The sequence below is a fragment of the Podarcis gaigeae genome (assembly GCF_964106915.1).
Source record: "Podarcis gaigeae genome assembly, chromosome: 15".
NCBI lineage: Eukaryota > Metazoa > Chordata > Lepidosauria > Squamata > Lacertidae > Podarcis > Podarcis gaigeae.
In genome coordinates this window covers 2,976,615-3,000,318 of record NC_139692.1, presented here as the reverse complement: position 1 = coordinate 3,000,318, position 23,704 = coordinate 2,976,615, and the positions used below count along the sequence as shown (strand labels likewise).

General features: G+C 45.6%; 1 protein-coding gene across 2 annotated transcripts in view; it reads left to right on the top strand.

The window, feature by feature from the left end:
- Positions 1-23,704, top strand: part of LOXL2 (lysyl oxidase like 2) — a 76,690-nt gene that overhangs the window by 9,832 nt on the left and 43,154 nt on the right. For both annotated transcript variants that reach the window (XR_014558126.1, XM_083713553.1), the window contains exons 2-3: positions 1,380-1,819; positions 5,127-5,302. Coding sequence is in view for 1 of the 2 variants with exons in the window: in XM_083713553.1 (XP_083569679.1) it covers positions 1,468-1,819; positions 5,127-5,302 (528 nt within the window). In the remaining variant the exon portion in view is untranslated. The remainder of the gene's footprint in view (positions 1-1,379; positions 1,820-5,126; positions 5,303-23,704) is intronic.

Sequence of the window (23,704 nt, the reverse complement as noted above, 5' to 3'; positions counted from 1 at the left end):
CTTGATCCTTTTCACATGTACTACTGGTAGTCTAGGTGTCCCCCATCTTATGCTTGTGCAGCTGGTTCTTCCTGCCTAAGTATAGAACCTTACATTTCTCCCAATTGAAATTCATTTTGTTAGTTTTGGCTCAATTCTCCAATCTGTTAAGGTCATCTTGAATCCTGATTCTGTCTTCTGCAACATTAGCTACTCCCACTTTGGTGTAATCTGCTACTTTGATAAACATCCCCTCAATACCTTCATCCAAGTCATTTATAAAGGTGTTGAACAACAATGGGCCCAGGACAGAACCCTGTGGCACCCCACTTGCCACATTTTTCCAGGATGATGAGGAGTCCTTAGTGAGCACTCATTGGGTTCAATCAGTCAATTAGCTACAAATCCACCTAAGTTACCTTGTCCAGCCCACATTTTACGAGCTTATCTGCAAGATGATCATGGGGGACTTTGTCAAAAGCCTTACTGAAATCAAGATACACTATGTCCATAGCATTCCCCAATCCACCAATCCCTTCCCACCAAAAGAAACTGAGCACATAAAAATGCAAAATGTATGATGAATTATTAGATTTGTATAAATTGCAGATCAGATTTTTCAAAAAAATAAATAATTCCAGAGATATCATTTATTTCAGGGTTGTTGATCTACCAGTACAGGACATAAGCAAATATCCCATCATCTATACAAGGGTTTGGTCCCCCAAGAAGGGAAATGTTATACAGTATGGGTGACAGAGAATGTCTTCCTTTCCATCTTAGCATATCTGGAACCAAGGGAGCCAAGGAATCTGGGCTAACGAGTGTTTCAGATTAGAAATTCTTTTTAAAAAGAAAAAGTGTTGTGGGTTGGATCTACCAAAGTCATACCTTTTCCCAAAGACTTATTTCTATTCGGTGGAACTTCTCTCTCTCCTCTTCCTTTGTCCTCTTTATGACCACCACCCCAAATAGTTTCTGGAGGGGTGGGGGGAAACCAGAGCAGATTTGCAGCATGTGGAGTGTGGGGTGAGGAGGAGAGGGAGTCCTTTTGCCCAAGCAGACGTCCTTGTGCTGAGGAGGCGACATTGTTGGATATAACTCTGTGTTTTTATTGCCCTTTTGCATGTGTGTGGTGTTATACCTGCAATCACAGAAGGCCCATCCAATGCTGTAGTCAGGGAGGGAGATGCATGTGTGAACTAGCCCTCAGGGGGAGGTCAGGAAGCCACTTACACATTACCAAAAATAAGACAACATGGGCCATGGCTCTTGCAGAGTTTAAAGGAATCCAATGCAACAGCTGCACTAGCGGAGGCTTGTTTTGCAACAGCTGAATCCATTGCTTAACAGTCTTTAGCAGCTGGCATCCTTCTCACAGCCCATTTCTTTCCTTCCAGCAAACCAGCCCAGCTGCCTCCTGATCCTCTCTCTACTAACCTCAGCTGATAAAGGACTTGGCTTCTGGGGGGACCACAGTTTCCCAAAATGGAGAGGTTCCTAGATTTCAGCCCAAACCACTCTTTGCTCACATTGCTCCTCCTTGCATGCCTGAGCCACCTGACCTTGGCCCAATATGAACATTGGCCGCACTACCCTGAGCAACAGCCTCCGCAGCAGCTGCCTCCCCTGCCAGCTGACGTCCCTCATATCCAGCTGCGGTTGTCAGGGCAGAAGAGGAAGCACAACGAAGGGCGAGTGGAAGTCTTCTACAACGGAGAGTGGGGCACCGTGTGCGATGACGACTTCACCATCCACGCTGCGCACGTGGTCTGTCGGCAGCTGGGCTACGTGGAGGCCGTGTCCTGGAGCCCTGCTTCTAAGTATGGCAAGGGAGAAGGTAAGGCTTTTCCTTGTTCCTGTGCATGAAGAGCATTTGCTTTCTCCTGCCTTCTGCTAGCAAACATTAGCCCAGAGGCAAGGAACCTTTTTCATACACATTTTCTTAGGGGTCTACATAGCAGTGGTGGGCAGAGCAATGGATGTGACTCTTAGCCTTTGTAGAGCAGGTTACACTGCAGGCACACAAAAGCCAGAGGTTTCTACCCACACATCCCCACCAGCACCACACCTCCATCTGCACAAGCAAGAGGCTTTGTCTACAGTTCAAAGTTGCATTCCATCCAGACAAAAGTACTTGTGGGGGTGGAGCAGGGTGCATCCTGGACAGGGGGGTGTCCTATGGAGAACCCCAAGAACTGGATAGAGAGCAACTCCTGCAGCCAAGCAGGTGCCAAACGTCTTGCTCTGCTTTCCTTTGGGCCACATCAGCGAGACTCAGAGGGGGGTCATGTTGTCTGGCCAGCCCAGGACCTCCATATGCACTGCCCAAGTGTGTGTCCTGACTTGGGTGCTGCTAAAGCAGTGGTTTGACTTCACCCCTGGAGGCACACTCCATTGTCTCTCAAGACAGATGGGTGCCAACAACAACAATTTATGAAGAAGAAACAGAAACTTCAGCAAACCGATCCCTTTTTGAGATATAGCCCTCCTCCTCTGTGTAAGGCTATCTCAGAGAGCTATGTCTCAGATATAATCCAGGTCTCCGTTAGTGGCTCTGATTTGGCTTTCCAATGACGAGCAACAACTGGTTGCACTGCTGTCAACAACAACAAACCAACCAACCACTAGGCCATTGTGTTTAATCACTGGGTTTTCACCACTTTCCAATGAAAATAGAGCCAAGGATGGGTCAGACTTCAATTCCTGGACATGATGGAAAAGATGGTGTCAAAGACATTTCCCCATAAATTTTGCACTGTACTGTGGGCTCAACATTCATGAAAAATGGAATAATTCCTAACCCTTTCCAACACAGTGTGGATAAAATCTTGTTTTTTCGTTTGGATGGCACAAGATTAGAGTGGGATGAGCATTCCCTTCCAGATCAGCAGATTATATAAGCAAACCATTCACCCTTTTTGTTATGGCTAGGGGCCTCAAAAGATGGGCATGTCTGGGGCCTCTCTGGGCCTCTGAGAGAGCTTGCATTTGCATCATTATCATGCCCATCAACCCCCCATCATCTCTGACCACTGGCCATGCTGGCTGGGACAGATGGGAATTAGAGTTCCAGCAATGATCCTGTAATGCACGCTGCACCTCCTGAAAATCCCATTTTGCATCTGCCCAGCCTAGTCCTTATGCAGTCCTTCAGTAACTTTACTTCCTTTTGTAACATTAATGGAGAGAGGGGGTGGTAAAAATCTGCACCCATTGATTCAGAATTTTAGAGGCTTTAGCTTTCTCATAACTACTAGCTGGAATTTAACCTCCCAATGGGCCTCTGTCTGTCTCAACCATAGTCCTGCTTTGCCTTTCTGGCAGCTCTCCCAGGTAGAGTAAAGCTTACAGCATTTATTCCATTTTCCAAAAGGTGAGATTCCAATTTCAGAATGCTGCCATTAAATAAGCTAGAGGTATTATGATGCCTGTTTATATTTTGATCCCACCCTCCCTCCAAGTAACTTGAGGTGGTCTACACAGCCCCACCTGCCAGGGACTAGGAGTCAGGTCCCTCTCCATCAGGTGATGGAGGCAAGAACTCTGAACCTGAAAGGTAGGCACTGCTCCCAATTGACTTGTGCCCGACTACCACCCCATTGCTATCCTCTGACCCGACTGTAGAAGGCCTGTACTTCCTGTGCTCTGTTGAAGTAGGAGATTACTAGAGAGGGATGGAACCTTTTAATTAGAGCAGCATTTTGCAACAGAGGTGATATCAACAGTTAGGTTGCTAGCAGCCTGGTGGGCTTGCTATAAAAGTGCTGGGTTTCAGCTTGCTCATTGCTGGAGCAACTTCAGAGCTAAGTGCAGGTCTGCATCTAGTCTGAATCCTACCAGAGCCTTGTCCTCCACTTCAGAACACTACCACCTTTTTAGTTTCACAAGCACTCTACAGCGTAGGTTAGACCCTTTCGTTGCCCAAGTGGCATCCCACTACCACTCCAGCTAGAGCTAGTACTTTAAAAATCATTGCTGCCCCATTCAGAAACTGCCTGAAGACATACCTCACTTCACCCTGAGGTATGATAGGGCCACTGCCAGCTTAGGTTGAGAGAGACAGGCCAACTGGCTTAAAGTCATCTTGTACTGTAAGCCGTATGCTGAGTGGTGTTTTTAACCCAAGTCTCTCTGCTTTAAGTCCCAAACTATAGCCCCTATACCACACATCCTGATACCCCCCTCTCCATTTAGATGACTCAGTCAGTGGTTAAACTGAACCCCCCTCTACAGCTGTTTATTGAATAGCTGGTGCCTTTGGATAGATGTGGAAGCTGCTAAATATAGAAGGATGATTTTTCAGCCTGGATAATTGGAGGCTAATCAGCAAAACTAGTGGAATTTAGTGACATTGCTGCATTGTGAAGTGATACTCTTGCAGGTTTCAATGGGAGGAACCTGTGATAAAGGTCACTTTATTCTGACCCTTGTAAACTGATACAGCACCATCAGATGATTGACACAGAAAGGAGGGGGGAGTGAGGGTTTTGTGCAGTGTCCAGTCATGTGCCTCTGGAAAGCCCATGAGCAGGACATGAGAACTATTGCACTCTCCTGTTCATGTTCCCCAGCCACTGGTATTCAGAGACATGCTGATACTGGAGGTATTATATAGCAATCTTGTCTAGCAGCAATGTGTGGCCTTATCCTCCTTTGAAAGCTGTCCAGGTTGGTGGCCTTCAATATATATTGCATGGGGTCCTCAGGCCTTTTTTTGGCAGCCCTGGGCAACATTTGATGCCCCCTGCCCTGACAGCCTTTGCACCGCCCTCCCAAAGCCAGGTAAGCAAGGTACTGGGCTTTGGGAAGAAGGTATGAGGGCTCCGACAGGGTCCTAGAGTCCTCCAGGCTCCTTCTCAAAGCCTAGTTAATGCTTTGACAGCTTTGGAAGAAGGTCTAGGGCTCTAGGACCCTGCCAGAGCCTTGCACCTTCTTCTGGGGGGGGGGGGGGAAACCCGTCAAATTTTGGCCTTGCTCCTCCCCGCTCCCCGGGATTTCCATCTCAAAGTACTCTCGCAACCCACTTGTTATGAAAAGTTGGACCACCCTGATGTCTTGGAAGGAGAATATATGACCACTCAGTCACAGTAATCAAAATGTGTGGCACGGTTTCGGGATCTTTATTTCTTGTCTTTCCTCTGTAGGCAGAATCTGGTTGGACAATGTCCACTGCAATGGCAGAGAGGCTTCGTTGGCTGTATGCACCTCGAACGGCTGGGGCGTATCAGACTGCAAACACACCGAGGATGTGGGTGTGGTCTGCAGTGAAAAGAGAATCCCTGGCTTCAGGTTTGATGACTCCCAGCTCAACCAAATAGAGGTAAGCACAGCTCGGTATTGAGCAGGGCTTAGCCCCTGAAGCGTCAGCTGCTTAGACCTGTGAGAACAAGTTGCCTCCAATTCATTTGGCAAACCATTGTTGTAGTCAGGGCGCACAGTTCTCAAATTCCATTTAGAAGAATGTTGATAAATGAACAATAAAATATGGATTAAGGTAGGATGCACCTTTAGGCCGTGTTTGCAAACTTGGGTTCTGCAGATCTAGGCTGATGCTAAAAGCAAGTCAGAGGCGGGGGAGGGGTGTATCTGTAGGCAGATTTAGGGCAGGTGTTTTCCACAGCAGGATCCCAGAATCATTGTTCAGGGCTAAACCCTGGAGTAGGCAGGCGGGAGCAGATCAGATAAGGATAGAAGGCAAGGCTCCTTCTATTTATATTACACTATACAAAATGTACAAAATACATTGTACGTAGGGTAAATATAGATGCCTCTTCACCTGACAATGTATGGATGAAGACAGATGCCCCTCATGCCACAACCAGGTTTGGGCTTTTCTGTTCTAGGGTAAGCTCTCCTCCTAACTGACTCTTTTCTAACACATGTACCTGACTCTGATTCCAGTGAAGGTTTTCCCCTTCACCAGTTGGCTTTTATTTAAAGATACCTACAATGCTTTTACATTTAAATCAGGTTGACCAGGTGCAAAATAAGAGAGAAGGTGCAGATCACTCTGCACACCTGGCAGGAGGGAGGTGTTCCATGATTCTCACAAGGGCTGGCCAATCAACAGCTGGATTCTCATGGAAGGAGGAACAGTCTATTGCTCCCGAGTTCAACTTAGTTTGGTGGTTTGGCCATCTTTCCCAAGGGAGTAAGTATAGATCCACTTACTGCAAGTGAGATACGTACTGCTGTACTTCACCCTAGATTTCTCCATATGCCTCTTTGAGGATGTTTTATTAGAGAAGCACCAATCATGATTAGAATGCCTTTTGCTCTCTTCCTTGAATGTGTGGGCTTTTTGCATTCCACCCTGGTTCTCTTGGAGATGACTCAACTTGGGGAGGTCACAGAATGTCCAAGGTGGCTTGGGTAGTCACTGGCTTCCCCAGGGCCACATCTGCATTCTCAGAGCAGAGACTGGAGGAAAAGATGGATGTCTAGACAGAGGTCAGCTCTCTCTGGAATGCTTCAATCATGCAATCTGCCTACTGCTTTTCCATTTGCTAAGGACTGAAGTGTATGAGGTTAATTCAAGGCCATTCCGATCTACCCTGATGAATCAGTTTGCGCTGACCTAACTCTTCCTAGGGACTTGAAAAATCATACTTTGGGGGTGGGAGGAAATGGGAAATAAATTATCTGCGTAGGAGGTAGAGGAGCAGAGGCCTTGGCTTGTGTATATATCAGAACATTCACAGGCTTCTGGTTGATCTGGTGCCTGTTGCATCCATACAATGTGTCTTGCATTCATGAATTGACCTGGAAACTGGTAGGAAAACTCCCTGCAGTTCACACTGTCCTATGCTTAGCTTCATCCTTGATCAGAGGCTCAAATCTTGGTATATCCTGTGCTTTTTCCTGGGGGTATTCCAGGGTATGCAGTACCGGCATCTTTCCCACCTAACTGTTAAAAGTGTGGCACTTGCTGTAACAACTTCATGGTGAGTACCAGAACACACACACACACACACACACACACACACACACACACACACAATATTGGGTATCTCCACTTTGGGGGAAAGAGTTCAGGTGGCAGGTCTGGGGGATGTTTTTGCCTGAGGCCCTGTAGACTCAGTTAGCCTAAGGGATGGAATTGCCTGACACCAACTTGGACTCTAAACAGATGGTGACCACTCTCGCAATCCAAGCAAAAATCACCTTGGAGTGATTTCCGCTTCAGCCAGGGTTGGGGAACATTTTTCAGCTGAAAGGCCACATTTCCCTCTGGCATATGTTTGTGGGGCCACATGTCAGTGGTGGGCAGAAGCAGGAAGCAAAAGTGAGCAGAGCAAACAAAGGAAAATTGGAGCACTGGACAGTAGTTTGGTCTTTACAACACTCAGTCGCTCGTCTCTGTCCTCCATCCAGATAAGCAAGACACATTACAGTGGAACATTGGTTCCCAAATGCCTCCGTTGTCTTATGTTTTGGTTCTTGAACACCAAAAACCCAGAAGCAAATGCTTCCATTTTCAAACATTTTTTGGAACGTGCAACTTGGCTTCCACTGAGTGCAAGAAGCTATTGCAACCAATGGGAAGCCGCACCTCGGTTTTCGAACGTTTCAGAAGTCTAATGGCTTCCAGTACAGATTTCGTTTGAGAACCGAGGTACCACTGTATCAAAGTTCAAGGACACATTCCAACCAGGCAAAAACATTTGGGGGGTGAAGCAGGGCCAGTGAGGGATGGGCATTCTGTTTTATCCTGTGCCCTAGTGGTCTTTGGCCTAGTTTCATGTGGGTGACAAGAAGGCACAAAATGGGACATGAGAGAGAAAAAAGGGTGATGGGCAGAGAGGGAAGGAAAAGGTGCTGTTGCATCCACAACTGGTTGTGGCTTTATGTACCACCAGCATGTGACCTACTACAGGTTACCCCCAAGGAAATATGGCTCACAACAGCAACAGCAAAAGGGTTCCCTGCTCCTGTCTTAAAGGTATGGTTAATACAGAAGTCGGGAGAGAAGCAAGTTGTGGAGCCATCATGATAGACATCGGATGGTAAGGTTGGGTGAAGATTAGTCTGACTTCTTTGGATTCAGGGGTTGCCCTGGTTCTTCTGCAGGCTGTGGAGGTTGGTCCATTAGAGCAAGTGGGGCACAGCCCCACTAATCTCCACCTTTGCTTAACCAGCCCTCACTTGCCTGCCTTGCTACTTACAACCAGCCTAAGGGGTGGAATTGCCTGACACCTTCCCCCTCCTCCTTAGTCTTAGGGCTTGTCCATGCCACCATTTGCCCCACCATTTTCCCCTGGGGAAACCCGCAACTTACCACTGAATCAGACCAAATGGCAATTGCATTTCCCATGGATTGCTGTTCATTCTGATTCATCAGTAAAGAGCATCTTTTCCAGGGTAAAGCTGTGGAGTAAATGCAAAACTGCTCTGAGCCATGGGACAAGCATAGCAAGGAGGGGGATAGCAACCAAACCTAAAGCAGGTGGCTGTGCCTGTCATTGGCTCAGTTTCCTTGCCTTCCAGTTCCCGTGGACTCGCACTGCCTGCATCACCTGCTTCCTACTCCTGTTTTCTCAACCTGAGTATGTTTTGACCAAACAGTCCATAGGTCTCTCAGACTCTCTTCTCCAGTGGATCCTTAACTTTTAAAAACCTGCCTTGGATTTTTCAATGCTTGGGGAAGGGGGAAGCAAAAGGAAACTTTTACAGCAGTGTTTCAGCTGCAGAAAGTTTAGCCTGCCTCTGTGAGCCAACAGACTACTCCCCTTGGGTCTTTTTTTAACTAGTCTGAGAGTGGCATCATATCTTCCGTGGCCACTTGCTCCCTTCAAGCAGCCGTGCTTTCGGCACGTGGCGCTGTGCTGTCCCAGATCCAGCAGTCAATGTCTGTGCACGTGGATGCAAAGCCTCAGACTTTTCTTCCCTTAACACGAGAGGGATTCTTCTGTAATGGAAAAGCTGACCATTACTGACAAGACCTGGCCGCACAGCTGCTTAAGTTATTACTACTCATTGTACTGTAAAGATTAAAAAACCACCTTATCAGCTCATCAAAAAGCATGGTGCTGTGCAATTCTATTTGACTGTTGTAAGAAACCACCACCATTTATTACCCCTTAAGTTTCTGGAATATGTAACAACAGAAATGCAGGATCAATTTTTTAAACATATGTATTATTTGTTGCAGTCCAGCCCTAAAGACCCCACTGCTCTCCCTCTGCAGTGAAAAAAAAAGTTTGCCTGAATTAGATATTGCGTCGCTTTCCGAAGATGCTTAGGACATTAGGGACATGGGAAGCTGCCTTACAGAAAGTCAGGACCATTGGTCTATCTAGCTTAGTACTGTCAACATTGACTGGCAGCAGCTCTCCAGGATTTCGGGCAGGAGTCTTGCCTAACTGGAGATGCACTTCCTACCTAAGAATTATAGTTGGTGGTAGGAAGGGCAGCAGCAGAGCAGTATAACATCTGCTTTGCATGCCACATGATCAGTTGCCTGGTAATCATGGCTTGTCACTTTGCCATGCTGCCCAGCAATTTAATGGGCAAAGGAAATAGGACCCTGCTATTTATAATTTTTTTAATTCACACACACACACACACACGCATACACATACACAGATGTTTCTTAATAATCTCCCAGACATTCCTTTTAAAAAATTAGTTGTTGACTTTGCCCTTTTCTGCTTAATATAGGTCTTGTTACTAAATATATCAAGCCACTGTGTAAACAGAATAGCTCTGAATTCCAGCAGCATTCCAGCTGTGGGCAGATTCAGGTACAGGTGTAATAGGACCTAGATCTCAGGTCCAACATTTATATCTAGAGCACTGTGGGGTTAATAAGCAATAGGGGTATGTGTACACATATATGGGAGAGTTAAGCTGCCCCCAGTCGTTAGGAGTCATTAGCAATCAAGAATTCAAAGGTCCGCTAATGATATAAGGTTAAAAATAAGAATAAATCATGGCATTCAGTCTTAGATAATTAGCAGAGCATCAATATATTGATTCCATACCCCTGGGCAGCTTAATCTTCTCATTTATAGAAGAATGTCAAGATACCAAGAATATCTACAAGAATGAGGGTGTTTTACACATGAGCTTATTTTAAACTTCCGTTGCTTTTTTATTGGGGATAATAGAAGATGAGGTGAGAAAAGAGGATCGTAAATTGTTTCAGTATGCTACGGCTGCCGCTAGGATCCTCGTGGCCCAAAAGTGGAAATCCCAGGATATCCCAACTCTAACAGAGTGGCAGACTAAATTTTCTGAATATACAGAATTAGCAAAAATGACCTATAAAATTCGAGACCAAAAAGTGACAAAGTTTGAAGAAGAGTGGAGTAAATTTGTTGCATACATACGAATTAACTGCAGAAGTTTAGGTGCTACACTGGGCTTTTTCCAGCACCTCCAAGGTGGGTAACACTGCCATTCTAAAAGAATAAGGGGGAAGTTCATGGTGAGCTCCAGCACCTCTTTTTCTAGAAAAAATAGCACTAGTGCTACAGCTTAATATTTTGGTTCTTAAAGAAGGTGGAACCTCCAGTCTGTTCCCCAAACTCTTCTCACTCCCACTCCTGAGGTACCTCTAGAAGTATAACAGACCCAGGATCTCCCCCCCCCCCCCCCCCGTGACTGGATTTGGATTTGGATTCTTCTCTTCCTAGAAAATCTCTCCCCTCCTGACGACATGAGACCCAAGGAGACGGTGTCCTCACAGCTTCTCCTTCCCCAACTCAGCCCCGCAGTTCACTCTCTGAATACTCTCCCAAGACACCACACAATGTCTTCCTATCTAAGCTATGAGGCTCCTTTCTCTAGCTGGAGATATTTTCCTCAGAGTGGCTATTGCACACAGACCAGAACTGACTATCCCTGACTCTCCTTCTCTCCCTCCTGCTCTCTCTTAATCCACCTCCCCATCTGAATCCTCAATCACAAACGCCTCCTTTTATTCTCCCTCCCAAAGCGCTGGCTCCACCCCCCTCTTGGTAGCCAATCAAAGAGAGGCTCCAGCCCTCTGGTGGAATTCTGAGGCACTGCATCACCAGACTCTGGTCTGGCTCAGCTGTCCATCACAAAGGTATTCCTGTTAATTTGTTCACCCCACACTTTTCAGTGCATTACTGTTATAGTTGTTTAGTGGATTTGTTGCATTACGACGGAGCACTTTAATCCACTTCAGTTGCACAAACCAAAATTTCTGATATGCACTTGAATCCTTTCCACAAAATATGACCACACACACACACACACACACACACACACACGTGTTCGCTCTCCCCTTACTGCCTATTCACCCATTCCTCTCTCACAAACAGAGATACCCTTTTGCACTCTTAAGTCTTACAGTTTTCTGCTGTTAGTGCTGTTCCCTCCCTCCTCTTCACTGCTTCCTACCAACACCCTGTGTATCCTGAGGCCTTGTATGCTTAGCATTCTTTTTCTTTTTAAACTTCTGAGCAGTTGGAATGCTCCTAATACATTCCATAGCACCTCACCAAATGAACCGATGGCTAGAGAGGGAGGACCCTTTGCAGTCAAAGCTAAAGGATTTCCCAAGGATGCAGTCTGTGTCATGTTCTTTCAACTTTATTTGAGTGAGGCGGTGTGCATGTGTACACACAAAACTGACAAAACACAATTTGGGGAGGGGAGAAACAGAATGCCTTGTGTGCTTTCATATGATATTTCAGCCTGTCTCGGTGTGATCGTAGCCTTACCCTTGCCAGTTATCCATACTTGCAGGTGGAGACTTGCAACACACATTGCAGCATATCCCTCCCCATTCCTGTTCAGGGCTCTAAGTGGTTTGCAGCAGGAGCCAAATGGGAATAGGCGGGGAGGGAAGAAAAGTCAACTATTTTATTCCCTACTCCACCAAAGGTTTTATTTGCTGTGCTACATAGCACTAAAGCATGGGGAACTAACCTGCGCCCTCCATATGTTGCTGGACTCAACCCCAGCCAGCATGGCCGATGGTCAGGGATGGTGGGAGCTGGTGTCCAACAACGTCTGGAGGGTCCCAGATAGGGAAAGAAGGACCTGTCAGTTTGGTTATGTAGGGGCTCACCCACCCTTAACCTTTTGCCCCATGCTTTCTAGGCACAGGTCCATGCTTTAAAGCACCATGTTTGAGGGGGCCTCCCTTGGAAGCGCTTTCCCCACGAAAACCCACTCTTTAATGCTGAATCAGAGCAATCGGCAATGGCTGCTTACCTGTTTTGGTGGTGAGTGGCGGTTGTGGCCCACTGGGGCACCTCCAAAGCCCACAGAGCCTTGCCACGTGTCTGCGACTATTGCCGCACCTCCCCAGCCGCCACAGAGCCTTGTGGGCACCGCCAGGCCTGCAGTTCAAATTCAGCCAATCCGTGGTGACTCGGGAGGCGGGGCTTGGGGAGCGGACCTGAGAATCCTAGACTTCACTCAGGTCCTCTCCCCGGGCATAAAAGCAGGCCAACGCTGCTTGCAGCATCCCAGAGCTCACCCCCACCCCCTTTATCAGTGCTGCTGCTCATGTGTGTTTCCTTTCCCTTCAATCTTTTCCTTTCTACCTCTGCAGGTTTTGCTATGGTCTTTTGACGGTTGAAGTATTCGGAGGCGGGAAGGAATTTCCCCTGCCCAGCAGGTTTTGCCTTCCCCGTAGCACTAGGTTTAGGCCTTGGGCCGAATCCTTTAGTCCATCCTTGACCGGGGCGGGGGTGGAGTGGGGACCCACCCCCCTCTCTTCGGCGGCAATTACAGGGTACCCCATTAAAGGGGTCTTGAGGAGAAGCCAGAGGTTGTTGGCTAGCGGGCCATACAGCTTCCCCCAGCTTTGGGTCGGCCCATCTGCATAAACCCAGCCAGACCCTGTCATTCCTCAGTCCCCTGCAAGGGGGGCTGAGAGGTCTACACAGCCAATGCCTATGCCAAGGTTCACCAACATCTGAAATCAGTAAAGCATAGCTGTCAACTTTTCCCTTTTCTTGCGAGGAATCCTATTCAGAAAAAGGGAATTTTCCTTAAAAAGGGAGGGGGGGAGTTGACAGCTATGCAGTAAAGTTGTGGCCTTTTAAATCCCACTTGTCATGTCCATTCTTTTATCCCTTTAGTCAGCATGCAATTTGGGTTTTCCCATAGATTGTTTGCTTTGATTCAGCAGTCAAGGGTGGGGTTTTGTTAGGAAAGCACCAGGACAAAAAAAGCACTTGAATGTGGCCCCCCAAGACACCCTCAGTATTTCCTAGGACAGAAGTTCTTGACCTGTCTTTGGGTGGTGCCACTTTGTCGCCCAGCTATCTGGACCATCAACCGGAATGGTAGATGTAATTTAGAGATACTTTCTTACAGAGAACATAAGGATGGTGTTATAGTGATAATCCCTGGGAGATGGGTGGGGAGCCAAGAGCAGAGAGAGAGAGAGGAGCTCCAGCAGAAACTGTTTTTGGTAACTATATTTGTTTGGCAATAATACATTATATTAATTTCCCCTTTGGTGTTACCTTCAAGTGACTTAACCCCTAATTTATGACTCCAGCTTCACATTAGAAGTGTTGCCGGGCGCAGTGCTGCTCTTAAGAGTTCTTGCCCGCAGATTCGTCAAGATACTCCATTAAATTCCCCTCCCCCAGTCTTCCGTTCCTCCCCTGCAACAGTCAGACAGTGTTTCATGAGCATTCAGTATATTCAGTCCTCATTAGGCTATTTTTGGGTTTCTTTCCTAGGGTTTTCCTATACTTCTGCAAACTTGCTAACGCTTCCGGCATGTCCGTGTATGGTGCAGTTCCACCAAGTTGCAGTTGGAGAACTGAGTTTGCTATTAGTTTATAATATGATGAAGATGATAGGTGCTTGCTGTAGAACAATAATGTATTTCAATGCATTTCCCTGCTTCTCATGTTTACTATCTATCATGTTATGCGAATATCTTACATTTTCTGAATTTTTTATCCATTCCGTGTTTTGTTGTAAGTTCCTATGACCACTAGCTGAGACAGCAAGCTGACAAATCCAGTGCTTCTAATCACAAGTATAATTCCCAATGGTACATATGCCCTTAACACTCGTATAACTACTGCCAGAAAAAATGTTGTGAATGTGGTGTATGAGTACAGGGATGGAAGATAATTCTGTGATCAAAGGCTGAAATGTGTATGCAGCCTGATGATGACAGCAGCTGCCACTGGCGTGGCCCCTAATGTCACGTCTGAGACAGTGTAGTTAGGCGAGACACTCTTGAGTACATACGTAAATGTACTTGGTGTGAAATTCCTTGGATTCTTCAGCCTCTTGAAGGAACACTAGATTGCTGTGTCTGTCCAGACCCATGGGAAAATTCAGACAGAGGAATGGGATACCCCAGGCAAAAGTTTGTGCCAGGCAAGATGATCACAATGTTCAGAGGAGGTTCCCTTTTTCCAATAAGATTTTATTAAGACCTTTCATAATACATTGCAATAAAAAACAAACTAATAAAAACAGAGAAAGAGAAAGGCAGAAAAATGCAAAGTCCTCTCCCACAGGTAGATCTTAACTCTTATCTTACACAGAGAGAGGTGAACCCTTCCAGCTCTCACCCGGGAGCTTCCCTTTCTTCTCCCAGCCTCCCCGCCACCTCTCTTGGTCCTTTACCCCCATCTACATGCAAACCCCTCATTAACCCTGAGTGCACGACAACAAGAAACACAAAAGAACAGAGCAAGAACAAAGCAAAAAAGGAAAAGAAAAGATAACCAAGGGATAAAAATATTAAAGGAATAAGAAAATAATATAAGAACAGAAAAGAAAGGAAAAGAAACAAGTAAAAAGGACTTCCAACTATCCGTCTGTCAGTTGTATATACAAGAGTTCTTCAAAATATTCAGATCTCCACCCCAGTGTCGTATCCAGCTGCTCCTTCCATGGATAGTTGATCTCAGGTTCATTCATTGGGAATGTTCAGAGCAGGGTCAGTGGTAGAGCACCTGCTTTGCATCCAGTGGGTTTCAGGTTTACTCCTGGGGCCACCTGCAATTAAAAGGATCAGGTAGCAGGTGATGGGCAGAGCTGTACCTGGGACCCTAGGAAGGTGCTGCCAGTCAAAGAAGAAATTGTTTGCATTTGACATCATGCTAAATCATACCAGCTTGGCATGAATGAGGAGGAACAAGACCCAGTGGGTCCTGGGTTTATGTGCTTCCCCCCTCCTCCTTCCATGCAGATGGGGGGGGGGGGGAGGTCAGAAGCTTTTGCTTCATGGTACTTTGTATCACCTGAACTCACAAACTTTATGGCTGGGGTAGCCAACATGGTACTCAATGGATGCTGTTAGATATTAACTCCCTTCAGCCCCAGCCATCATGGCTAATACTTGGGGATGATTTATTTTTATTTATTTGTGGCATTTATATAAGTGCTGTACATGGTTCTCCCCCTCCACACAACAGCCTGTTAGGGTGAGAGACAGTGACTGGCCCAAGGTCACCCAGTGAACTATGGTTTCAAACAAGCTCCTTGAAGCTGCCTTGTCTAAACTAACAATAGTTAACTACAGTTCTGGGTTTGGACAATATGATAAGTTGTGATTAAATGAAAATGAAAGCTGCTTAACTCCTGTTCCTGACTGTGAAAGAAAAGGAGAGATGGAGTGGGGAGTGTGCACACCAAAAAGGCATTCTGTGGCTCATTTCTGCCACAGTAAGCTGTGGTTTAGCATGACATAACAGTGTGGTCAGTAGTTGGCTAGATGGACAAATAGACTGAACTAATATAATGCAGCTGCCTGTGGATGCTTCCACTCATGTCAAAACCACCAAAAATCTCTATTAAAATGGAAATTTCAGCAATTTAAAAATATTTGCTCCAGCACTACTCTGGGAGCAGTGTGGTAACCAACTTTCTAAACTTAATATTAGTGGGAGTTATTCACAAAAATCCTTTGAGCTGTTGGTAATATATTGAGATTTTCTGCTGAGGATGTTCCACATATCAGGTGAAGGCTTGCCAGGAGCGTGGCCAACAAACAGCTGTAACCAGCCTTGCTCTAGAGGCTGGCTGCCAAGTTGTGTAAATGGCGGGAGACTATAACATGAGTCACTTCAAGGACAGATGTTGTTCCAGTGTTGGTGCAGGCAAATTCCACAATGGTAGTTCATGTCAGGGCAAAGCAAGGAAGACAGGATGGGAACTGAGGGCTTCAGAAGAGTAATCGAGTATGAGGCAAAAAAGCATTGGGTTGCCGGCAAGCAGATGGAAGGGCTTGAAGTAAGTCAGGGACTGGGAGAGCCTGCAGGAACCGATAAAAGTAGGAAAGTTCCAGAAGATACCAAGGCTTCTGTTGCTGAATTGTTGAGAGCTGCGGATTCAAAGATGCTGTGCTCTGGTTCTCTGGGCTATCAGTCAGTGCAGGTGAAATACTGGTATCTAGACTTCAAGTTCAGGTCTACTGCCAAGGGTGAGGGAGCCCCCAGTAAAGTGTGGACTGTGGGATTCCTGAAACAATGGTTGGCCCGCTAATTAGGACTTGTAGTGGCCTGGAGGCCTTGCCCTTGTTGCACCAGCGTGTTTTTCCTTCATCAACTTCCCTCAGGTTGAGTTGGCTACCAAGACATTGTGGTGAAAAAATCATAGCTGCCACCACAAAAACATGGTAGCCAACTTGAAAAGATAGCTGGCCTCTGCTTGGAACTGCTATGGATGTTCATTTTAAGGAGAGACCAGAGCAGGCGTTAAGTGGTGGACTCTGCTGAGGAGGGTGTGCTGGGAGGCCAGCAACTGATCAAGAATGCTTGCTGCTAACACTGGACCTGAGAACGTTAATCTAGCTGAAGAAATTGATGTCTGAATCAATTATATGACTGCCATCTTTTGCTTTCTGGGAAGGCTAGCATCTTTAACAGTTATGGGACATGAGGAATTCAGTTGCATTTCCATGAAAAATACCTCTCTGCCTTTTGAGTTTCTGCACAAAAGCACGGCTGTAAATCAGGAAGCAAACCTAACCAGTTGCTCCATCTTTGGCACAAGCACGTAAAATACCATGGATGAAGCTTTCATCCATGTTCCAGCTTTCAGGTTAAGTTCGTCTTTTATTTTCTTTGGCTTCATGGAGAGAGAATAGCTGGGGGGCGTTTCCGTTGCCCAGATCTACTGCAATATAACACTTGCTTCAGCTTAGACCTAAACGTTATCATAATGGGCTTTCAATTTAAATGTAATTAAAGAACTCTAAAAACGGAAGGAAATTATCCAAACTCACCCAGGGCAACTGGCAATTCTTTGACATATTTTTGTTAGTTTGTTAAAAAAAATTAATGATTATTTTAACCCATTGCTGTTGACAATCTAAATGATGCACAACATAAACACATGACATAATATAATAATAAATAGGACTTATACCCAATGTAAAGAAATGGAAATTGAATAGTTACAAGAGTTTGAGGCTGCTATCCTGTGCCAAGAGGGAGTAAGCTTCATTGAACCCAATAGGACGTATGTCTGAGTAGACATGCATGGGATTGCATTGTTAGTTACCGGTAATTGGTTGATTATATCAGTTAGATCTACATAAAACTGAATATTAGAAAGCTATACTTGTACAGCACACATATCACAGCAGGGAATTGGAAAAGGCATTAGGCTTTCACACACAGAAAGGAATACCTTTTTAAAGATTTAAAGTTTATGAACTTAGTAGAATATAGGAAACTGTCTGTCAGGGGCTAAAGCCAGACAGAGGTCGGCAATAAAATAATAAAGCCCCCAACATCAGTGAAATTACTGCTTTATTTAAAGAAATGAAACAGTGCAGTCCTAGTGATGAGAGCAACTCTTCCCTGTAGGTCTTGCCCCAATGCGACAGTTGTGAGGACTGAAGGTCTCTGCCTTCCCACCGCTCTCTAAGGCCCCTCTTCCCCCATTTCCTTCCCCAGCAGCCTAAGGCACCATCGTCTTGTCTCCCCCTGCTCCACCCTCTTCATTTCTCTGCATGTTTGGGGAGACCAGGGGGGAGGGAACCCTGTCGCAGCAGGTGGGGGAGACTCCCTGGATTCTCCAGCAGCTTGACTCAATCCTCTCCAGCTTCTAAATCGGGGCTGCTCTGTGCCCCAGCTTCTTCCTGCTCACTAAACCCTGTTACCTCTTCAACTTCTGACACTTCATCCTCCCAGTCTTCTGCCTCTGACCACTCATCGTTGTCCCACCACCAATCCCTGGGCTCTGAGCCTTCTTCCCCTGGGGGTGTCCTTGGGGTTTCCGGACTGGTGCCTGCCAACACTCCTCTTCATCCAACCAGTCCATGGCACTGCCCCATCGAGCTCAGTATTGTCCACACTGACTGGCAGTAGCCCTCCAGGTTTCAGGCAGGGGTCTTTCCCATCTTCCTGTAGATGCAACTGGGACATTTTGTACGTGAAGCATGTTCTGTCCCACTGAACCACATAGCCGTTCATGGAATCACAGTCCTTCCCCTTTTTAAAAGAGCTTGATTTGAAATACAAAATCTGCTGACACTTTTTAGTCAATCTTATTGTTTTAAATTAAATTTATCATAATCAATAAATCAGCTAAACAATGTAGCTCTGACAAAAAAGTTAAAATGGGGCCCACCATTTCCCTTAGCGCCAGAAATTCATTTTCCAGGATGAAAAATAGTATTTAGTCTGGCAAAACACTCAACTGATATCTTTTACACCATCATTTTAGTCAATGTAATATTACACAAGCAGATCTAGTGGGACTATTTTGTTTTATAGGTGTGCAAACTGTGTGCCTGTATGAAGTTGAACTGGGAAGCCGGAAAGAAAATGGGGAAAAGGCTTAAGTTAGCTTTTCTGGCAGACCTTAAATGTTGTGCTGACCTGGTAAAACCATTAGCAGACTCAAATATCCTCTGAGGATAAAAGCTATGAAATATTGCTGATGAAATTGTTCATATGCGTTCTTAGCCAACACAGGATGAAAATCAGAACAAAAGAGGGATGGATTATTATTTTTTTGATTTATTTTTGCAGTACATGAATCTTCTTTTTTGTACTAGAAACGTTAAGGAAAAGAAACAAGGACTGCTGTAGCACTACCATGGTTTGCTAGTGGTTTTTGCAGTAAAATATTACATTTGCAGCAGCATCCTGTCTAGTGCAGAAAGGCAAAGCATAATTAAGGCTTTTGGGGGCTACTGTGTTTGTAATTTAAAGCTTCCTCCTTGCATGTTGTGCTATTTCTTTTCCTTTTTTTGCTTTCTGTTCAGCTACTTTCTGTCCTCCCTTAAAAGAAATAAAAGAAATAATGAGAAGATTCCAGAAATTGAAGCCTTCACTGCCCCGGCAGATAACAAAGATCAGCTAATTAAAGGATAGTTAGTCACTATAATCCCCCAGCTGCATTGAACCGGGAAGTAATCTTGCAAAAAGAAATCTTTTAATTAATGTTGCAAGGGATCTTAATTGTGACTAAACACTTTAGAAGGACTTTGGCTATGCAGAAAGTTATCACTCTAAGTGTACAACTTCTCTTTTAATTCTGCTTTCAGCTACTTGTCTGAAAGCAATGCCTGGCCAACACGGAAGGGTGCTCACATGGTTTTCAGGGCTTGCTTCTGAAATTCTTTAGTGCTAAGACCAATATCTCCAGGTATCCACTGAATATATTTTAGGGGACGGAGTATCTATGATGGGGTTGTCTCTTTTTCACCATTAAAGCGGGAGGCGGGGTTGTTTAATACCGAAAAGCAGACGACTTCAGCCAGTTCCAGCAGCAATCGGCCATAAAACAATACTGCATCATAAGGACACTTGTGTTGCTAAGGTACAGGCAGAGGAGCAGGAGGTAGAGCGATGGATGACACAGCAGATAGAGACCAAAGACTGTGTGAGTTATGAACTAATATAAAGTAAGGTCACCCTGCATTTGCCTCTTCTAGTGATGAGGGTTTGCAGTTGGGGAGGGATGAAGGACCTGTGACCCTCCAGATGTTGCTGAACTCTCATAATCTCTGAGGATGCCTTGCTGCTTGGGGGCTGATAGCAGCTGGAATACAACAACATTTGGAGAATCACTAGTTTTCCACTTGAGATAGGGACTTTTCCAGCAGAATATGGAGATAGTTGGCTCGTTTCCTCTCGGAAGGGATCAGATTTATGCTGTAGCTTCAGGGAGTCCAGACAACTGTTTACAACTCTGCAGCTAAAGTGGATTGATAGGACTGTCCCGTCCAACTCGTTCTGCTTGGGGCTGGGACTCATCATTTTCTGTCTTTGACATTCTGCTGAACCAGAGCTTTGCCTGGTTTCGAAGAACACCAAATCTGGAAATCTATTGCGAAGAAGAGGAGGAAAGTAGTTATTTTAATCTGGAAAATTTAGCTGAATCCTTGGAACAAATGTTTGAATTCAGTGACTTTAATGTTCAGTGGGGTCAATATTTATTTGCATGACTGCTTGTAGGGAAAACAGGCAATGTTTGACTAAATCAACATATGCTACAAAAATTCAGACAACTTATGACCTGTTTGCATGGTGGTGAACTGACTTTAGGCAAAAGTGTGCCCGCCCCCTGCTCAATTGCATATCATGGACAGATGGTGGAAACTTCAAACAGCCAAACTACTGCATGATTGTTGGAAACGCCCCATGAGAAAACAAGGGCTGGGTAAAACCACCATTAGATGCTGGAAAAGGGGGAGAAAGGAGGTACCACATTGAGCCCATCTTTCCATATTCAGTTTATATACAAACTGTCCAAAAATGTATATGTTATAGAGCACTTCATAGAGAGAGTCAGCATGGAGTAGTGGTTAGAACATTCGACTTGGGAGACATTTATTTATTTATTTATTTATTTATACATACATACATACATACATACATACATACATACCCCATCCATTTGGCTGGGTTTCCCCAGCCACTCTGGGCAGCTTCCAACAAAATCCCCCCTTCACTTATGAAACTCTCTGGGTGGCCTTGAGCCAAATGCTGTTTTTGTGAAGATAAAATAGCAGAGGAGAAAGAACCTCATTTAGCTGTGGTTCCTGTACTGCAGGGTGTGGCATAGAAGACCCTTGGGATCCCCTCCAGCTATACGTTTCTGTGATTCTGTTATTTTTATTTCTTAAATAAATAAGCTCCTTGAATCAAAAGCAAGATATAAATGTAATAAAAAGACATTCAATAAGTGTCTGATCTTGCTCTTCATTTTACGGTGCACGGTGTAGTAGTAAAAAGAAACAGCAACAGCGTTCTCCCCTTCCCCTCTTGTATAATCCCATGTTGCTCATGTTAAAAGGACAGAGCTATAAGGCAGCCGTAAGCAGCAACAGAAACACAAACGCCATATGGGAAGGCATAAGAGATTGTAAGAGGCTTCACCTTACACTTAATGAAGAGCAGAGTAGGTGCCAGGCAGCCTGGGGCTGCTGGAGAAGAGTGTTCCCAACTTCAGGAGGCCATAGCTGGAAGGACTCCATCTCCAGCCCTGCCAGGGGGGCTTTAAGGGTCTATTGCTCCATTTGTGGAGCGCTGCAAAATGCGGGGTTTTCACTGCAAAGTTCATGGGTTTTGCTGCAAAAAGTCTGCAAAACTTTTGCACCAGTTTTGAGGGGATCCAGATTTTGGGGTTTGTAGTTAATGAAGCTGAGGCCATATGCAACTTACGGTACTTCTAACAGCTTTTCTTTTCATTTGATTACAGTAGATTTTAAAAATAGTAAGTATTTTTCACAATGCTACCCAATTCACTTTCAGAGGTACTGTATTATATTTATAAATAGGAAGGGGGAAATTCCACAATCATGACATAATGACAAATAAACCATGTATATAAAGGAAAAGAAGTTCTTTAGGGTACTTTATATAAAGTTCCAGTGGGCTCCCCCCCCCCCCGTGATTCCTTTTCTTCCTTTTTGTTGCCTGTCTCTGCTGTCAAGCTCTCCCCCTCCCTGCCTGGCCTGCTCTAGCTTTTGGGGGTCAGAGTTCCTGTGAGGTTTGCATGCTGCTGTTGCTACTGCTGCTGTCACGTAGGCCCTGGATGTGAAAATTAGTCTCTCTTCATGACTCATAACCCATCAATTCAGTGGAAGGGAATCCAGACGTGCTCCAGAGGAGAATTAATTTCACAAAGGCAAACACAGAAATCCTAGGAAATTGCTAGTTAAACCTATCGACCCTTTCCACTCTTGCAAGGCACAGCTATTGGAAGCAGAAACAGCGTAATTTTAGCCAGCAAATTTTATTTATCTGGTTGCTTGTATCCTGTCCTTCTGGGGCGCATGAACAAGGTTTCCAGGCAGCCCTCTCAGCTGGGCTAGAATCTGTGGGACCGAAGAGTAAGTCAGAATCATAGTGTAAACCTGGTTGCAGGATTGCTTCACATGTTAGATTCCTGCAAAAGAAATAATGGTGTATTTTAAAATAATAGTTCCCATCTGAAACACATTTTCTCTGAAGTAAATTGTATTAGTTTTGATGGAGTTGAAAGTAAACTCATGCTTAGAATTGCAGCGTTATTTTAATTTCCAGTTTATGATTCAGTTATAATTAGTTCATTAAAAGTCTCTTGCTTTCACTTAGCCACAGGGCTGCAACAATAGTTAGTGGTTCGGTGCATGTGTTCACACACTAACTGGTTACTCGTCTAGGAAACTCCTTACCAACCCCACGCCTGACCAGGCCACCCACATGTAGATTGTGTCTAGATTGTGTCTGCCAAAGGCAGCCCCACAGACGTCACAGACTGGTTGGACACAGAGGAATGGTGGGAGGTACCCATAGCTGTCAATGTTTCCCTTTTTTAAAGGGAAATTCCCTTATTCCGAATAGGATTCCTCGCAAGAAAAGGGAAAAGTTGACAGCTATGGAGGCACCAGCAGGGGAGCCCCCAAGGGAAGAAGGCTGAGTGGTCGGAGGAAGAAGAGAGAGAAGAAGGAGAGATGTTGGAAGAGGGTGGGATGGTCTGTGACAGAGAGAAGTCCACACTCAGAGGTAGAAGTGGAAGCAGGAGAGGAGGGAGGCCAAGAGGCAGAGATGAGTCAGGCTGGTGAAGAGGCACAGGTGTCTTCCTCTCCTGCTGCGACAAGCTCCTGCCACCCCATCCCCCCAGTTTCCAAGAACCAGGAGAGGCATGAAGAGGGCGGAGGAGAAGGTAGCTTCACACAGGCGCAGTCTCAGATTCCTTGGAGTAAACCTTGGAGAGGAGGGGACATAGGCAGCTGTGGGGAGGCAGGGACCTTCCGTCTCTGCAACTGCTTCATGGGGGCATGCTTCATGGACCTGTCGGAGATGAGTTGCTATGCTCATTAGGCCAGACACTCCTGTGCAAATCCTGCTTTTGCTAATAAAGAGTTAACTCCAACTTGCTCAGTTTAATTTACTGCTGGCTCACTCCTGTCACCAGGCCTCTCTTATCTGGCCTTCAGGACTCTCATTAGCTCCTCTCTTTCCCAGGCCACACTCCCCACTGGTCCTGCTCCATGTTTTCCTCAAGTGCTTTTGCTTGGCTGGAAGGTGTCCTTGGACATTGAAATATGCCTCTAGCTTGTCTCAGTGGAGGATTGAGAAATGTGTGTGCATAGGGTATGTAGGTGTAGAAACCTCTGGCTTTTGTGGGGCTGGAACGTAGCCTACTCTGCAAAAGGTTTCCAGGCAGCCCTCTCAGCTGGGGTAGAGTCACATTAATTGACCTGCCAAGTTTTTCCTCTGGCCCCACTTGCTGCCCAAGGATGGTCCCATAGGAAGGAATGCAGCCCTCCAGCTGAAAAAGATTGCCCACCCCTCATCTAGAGCCATGACCAGAT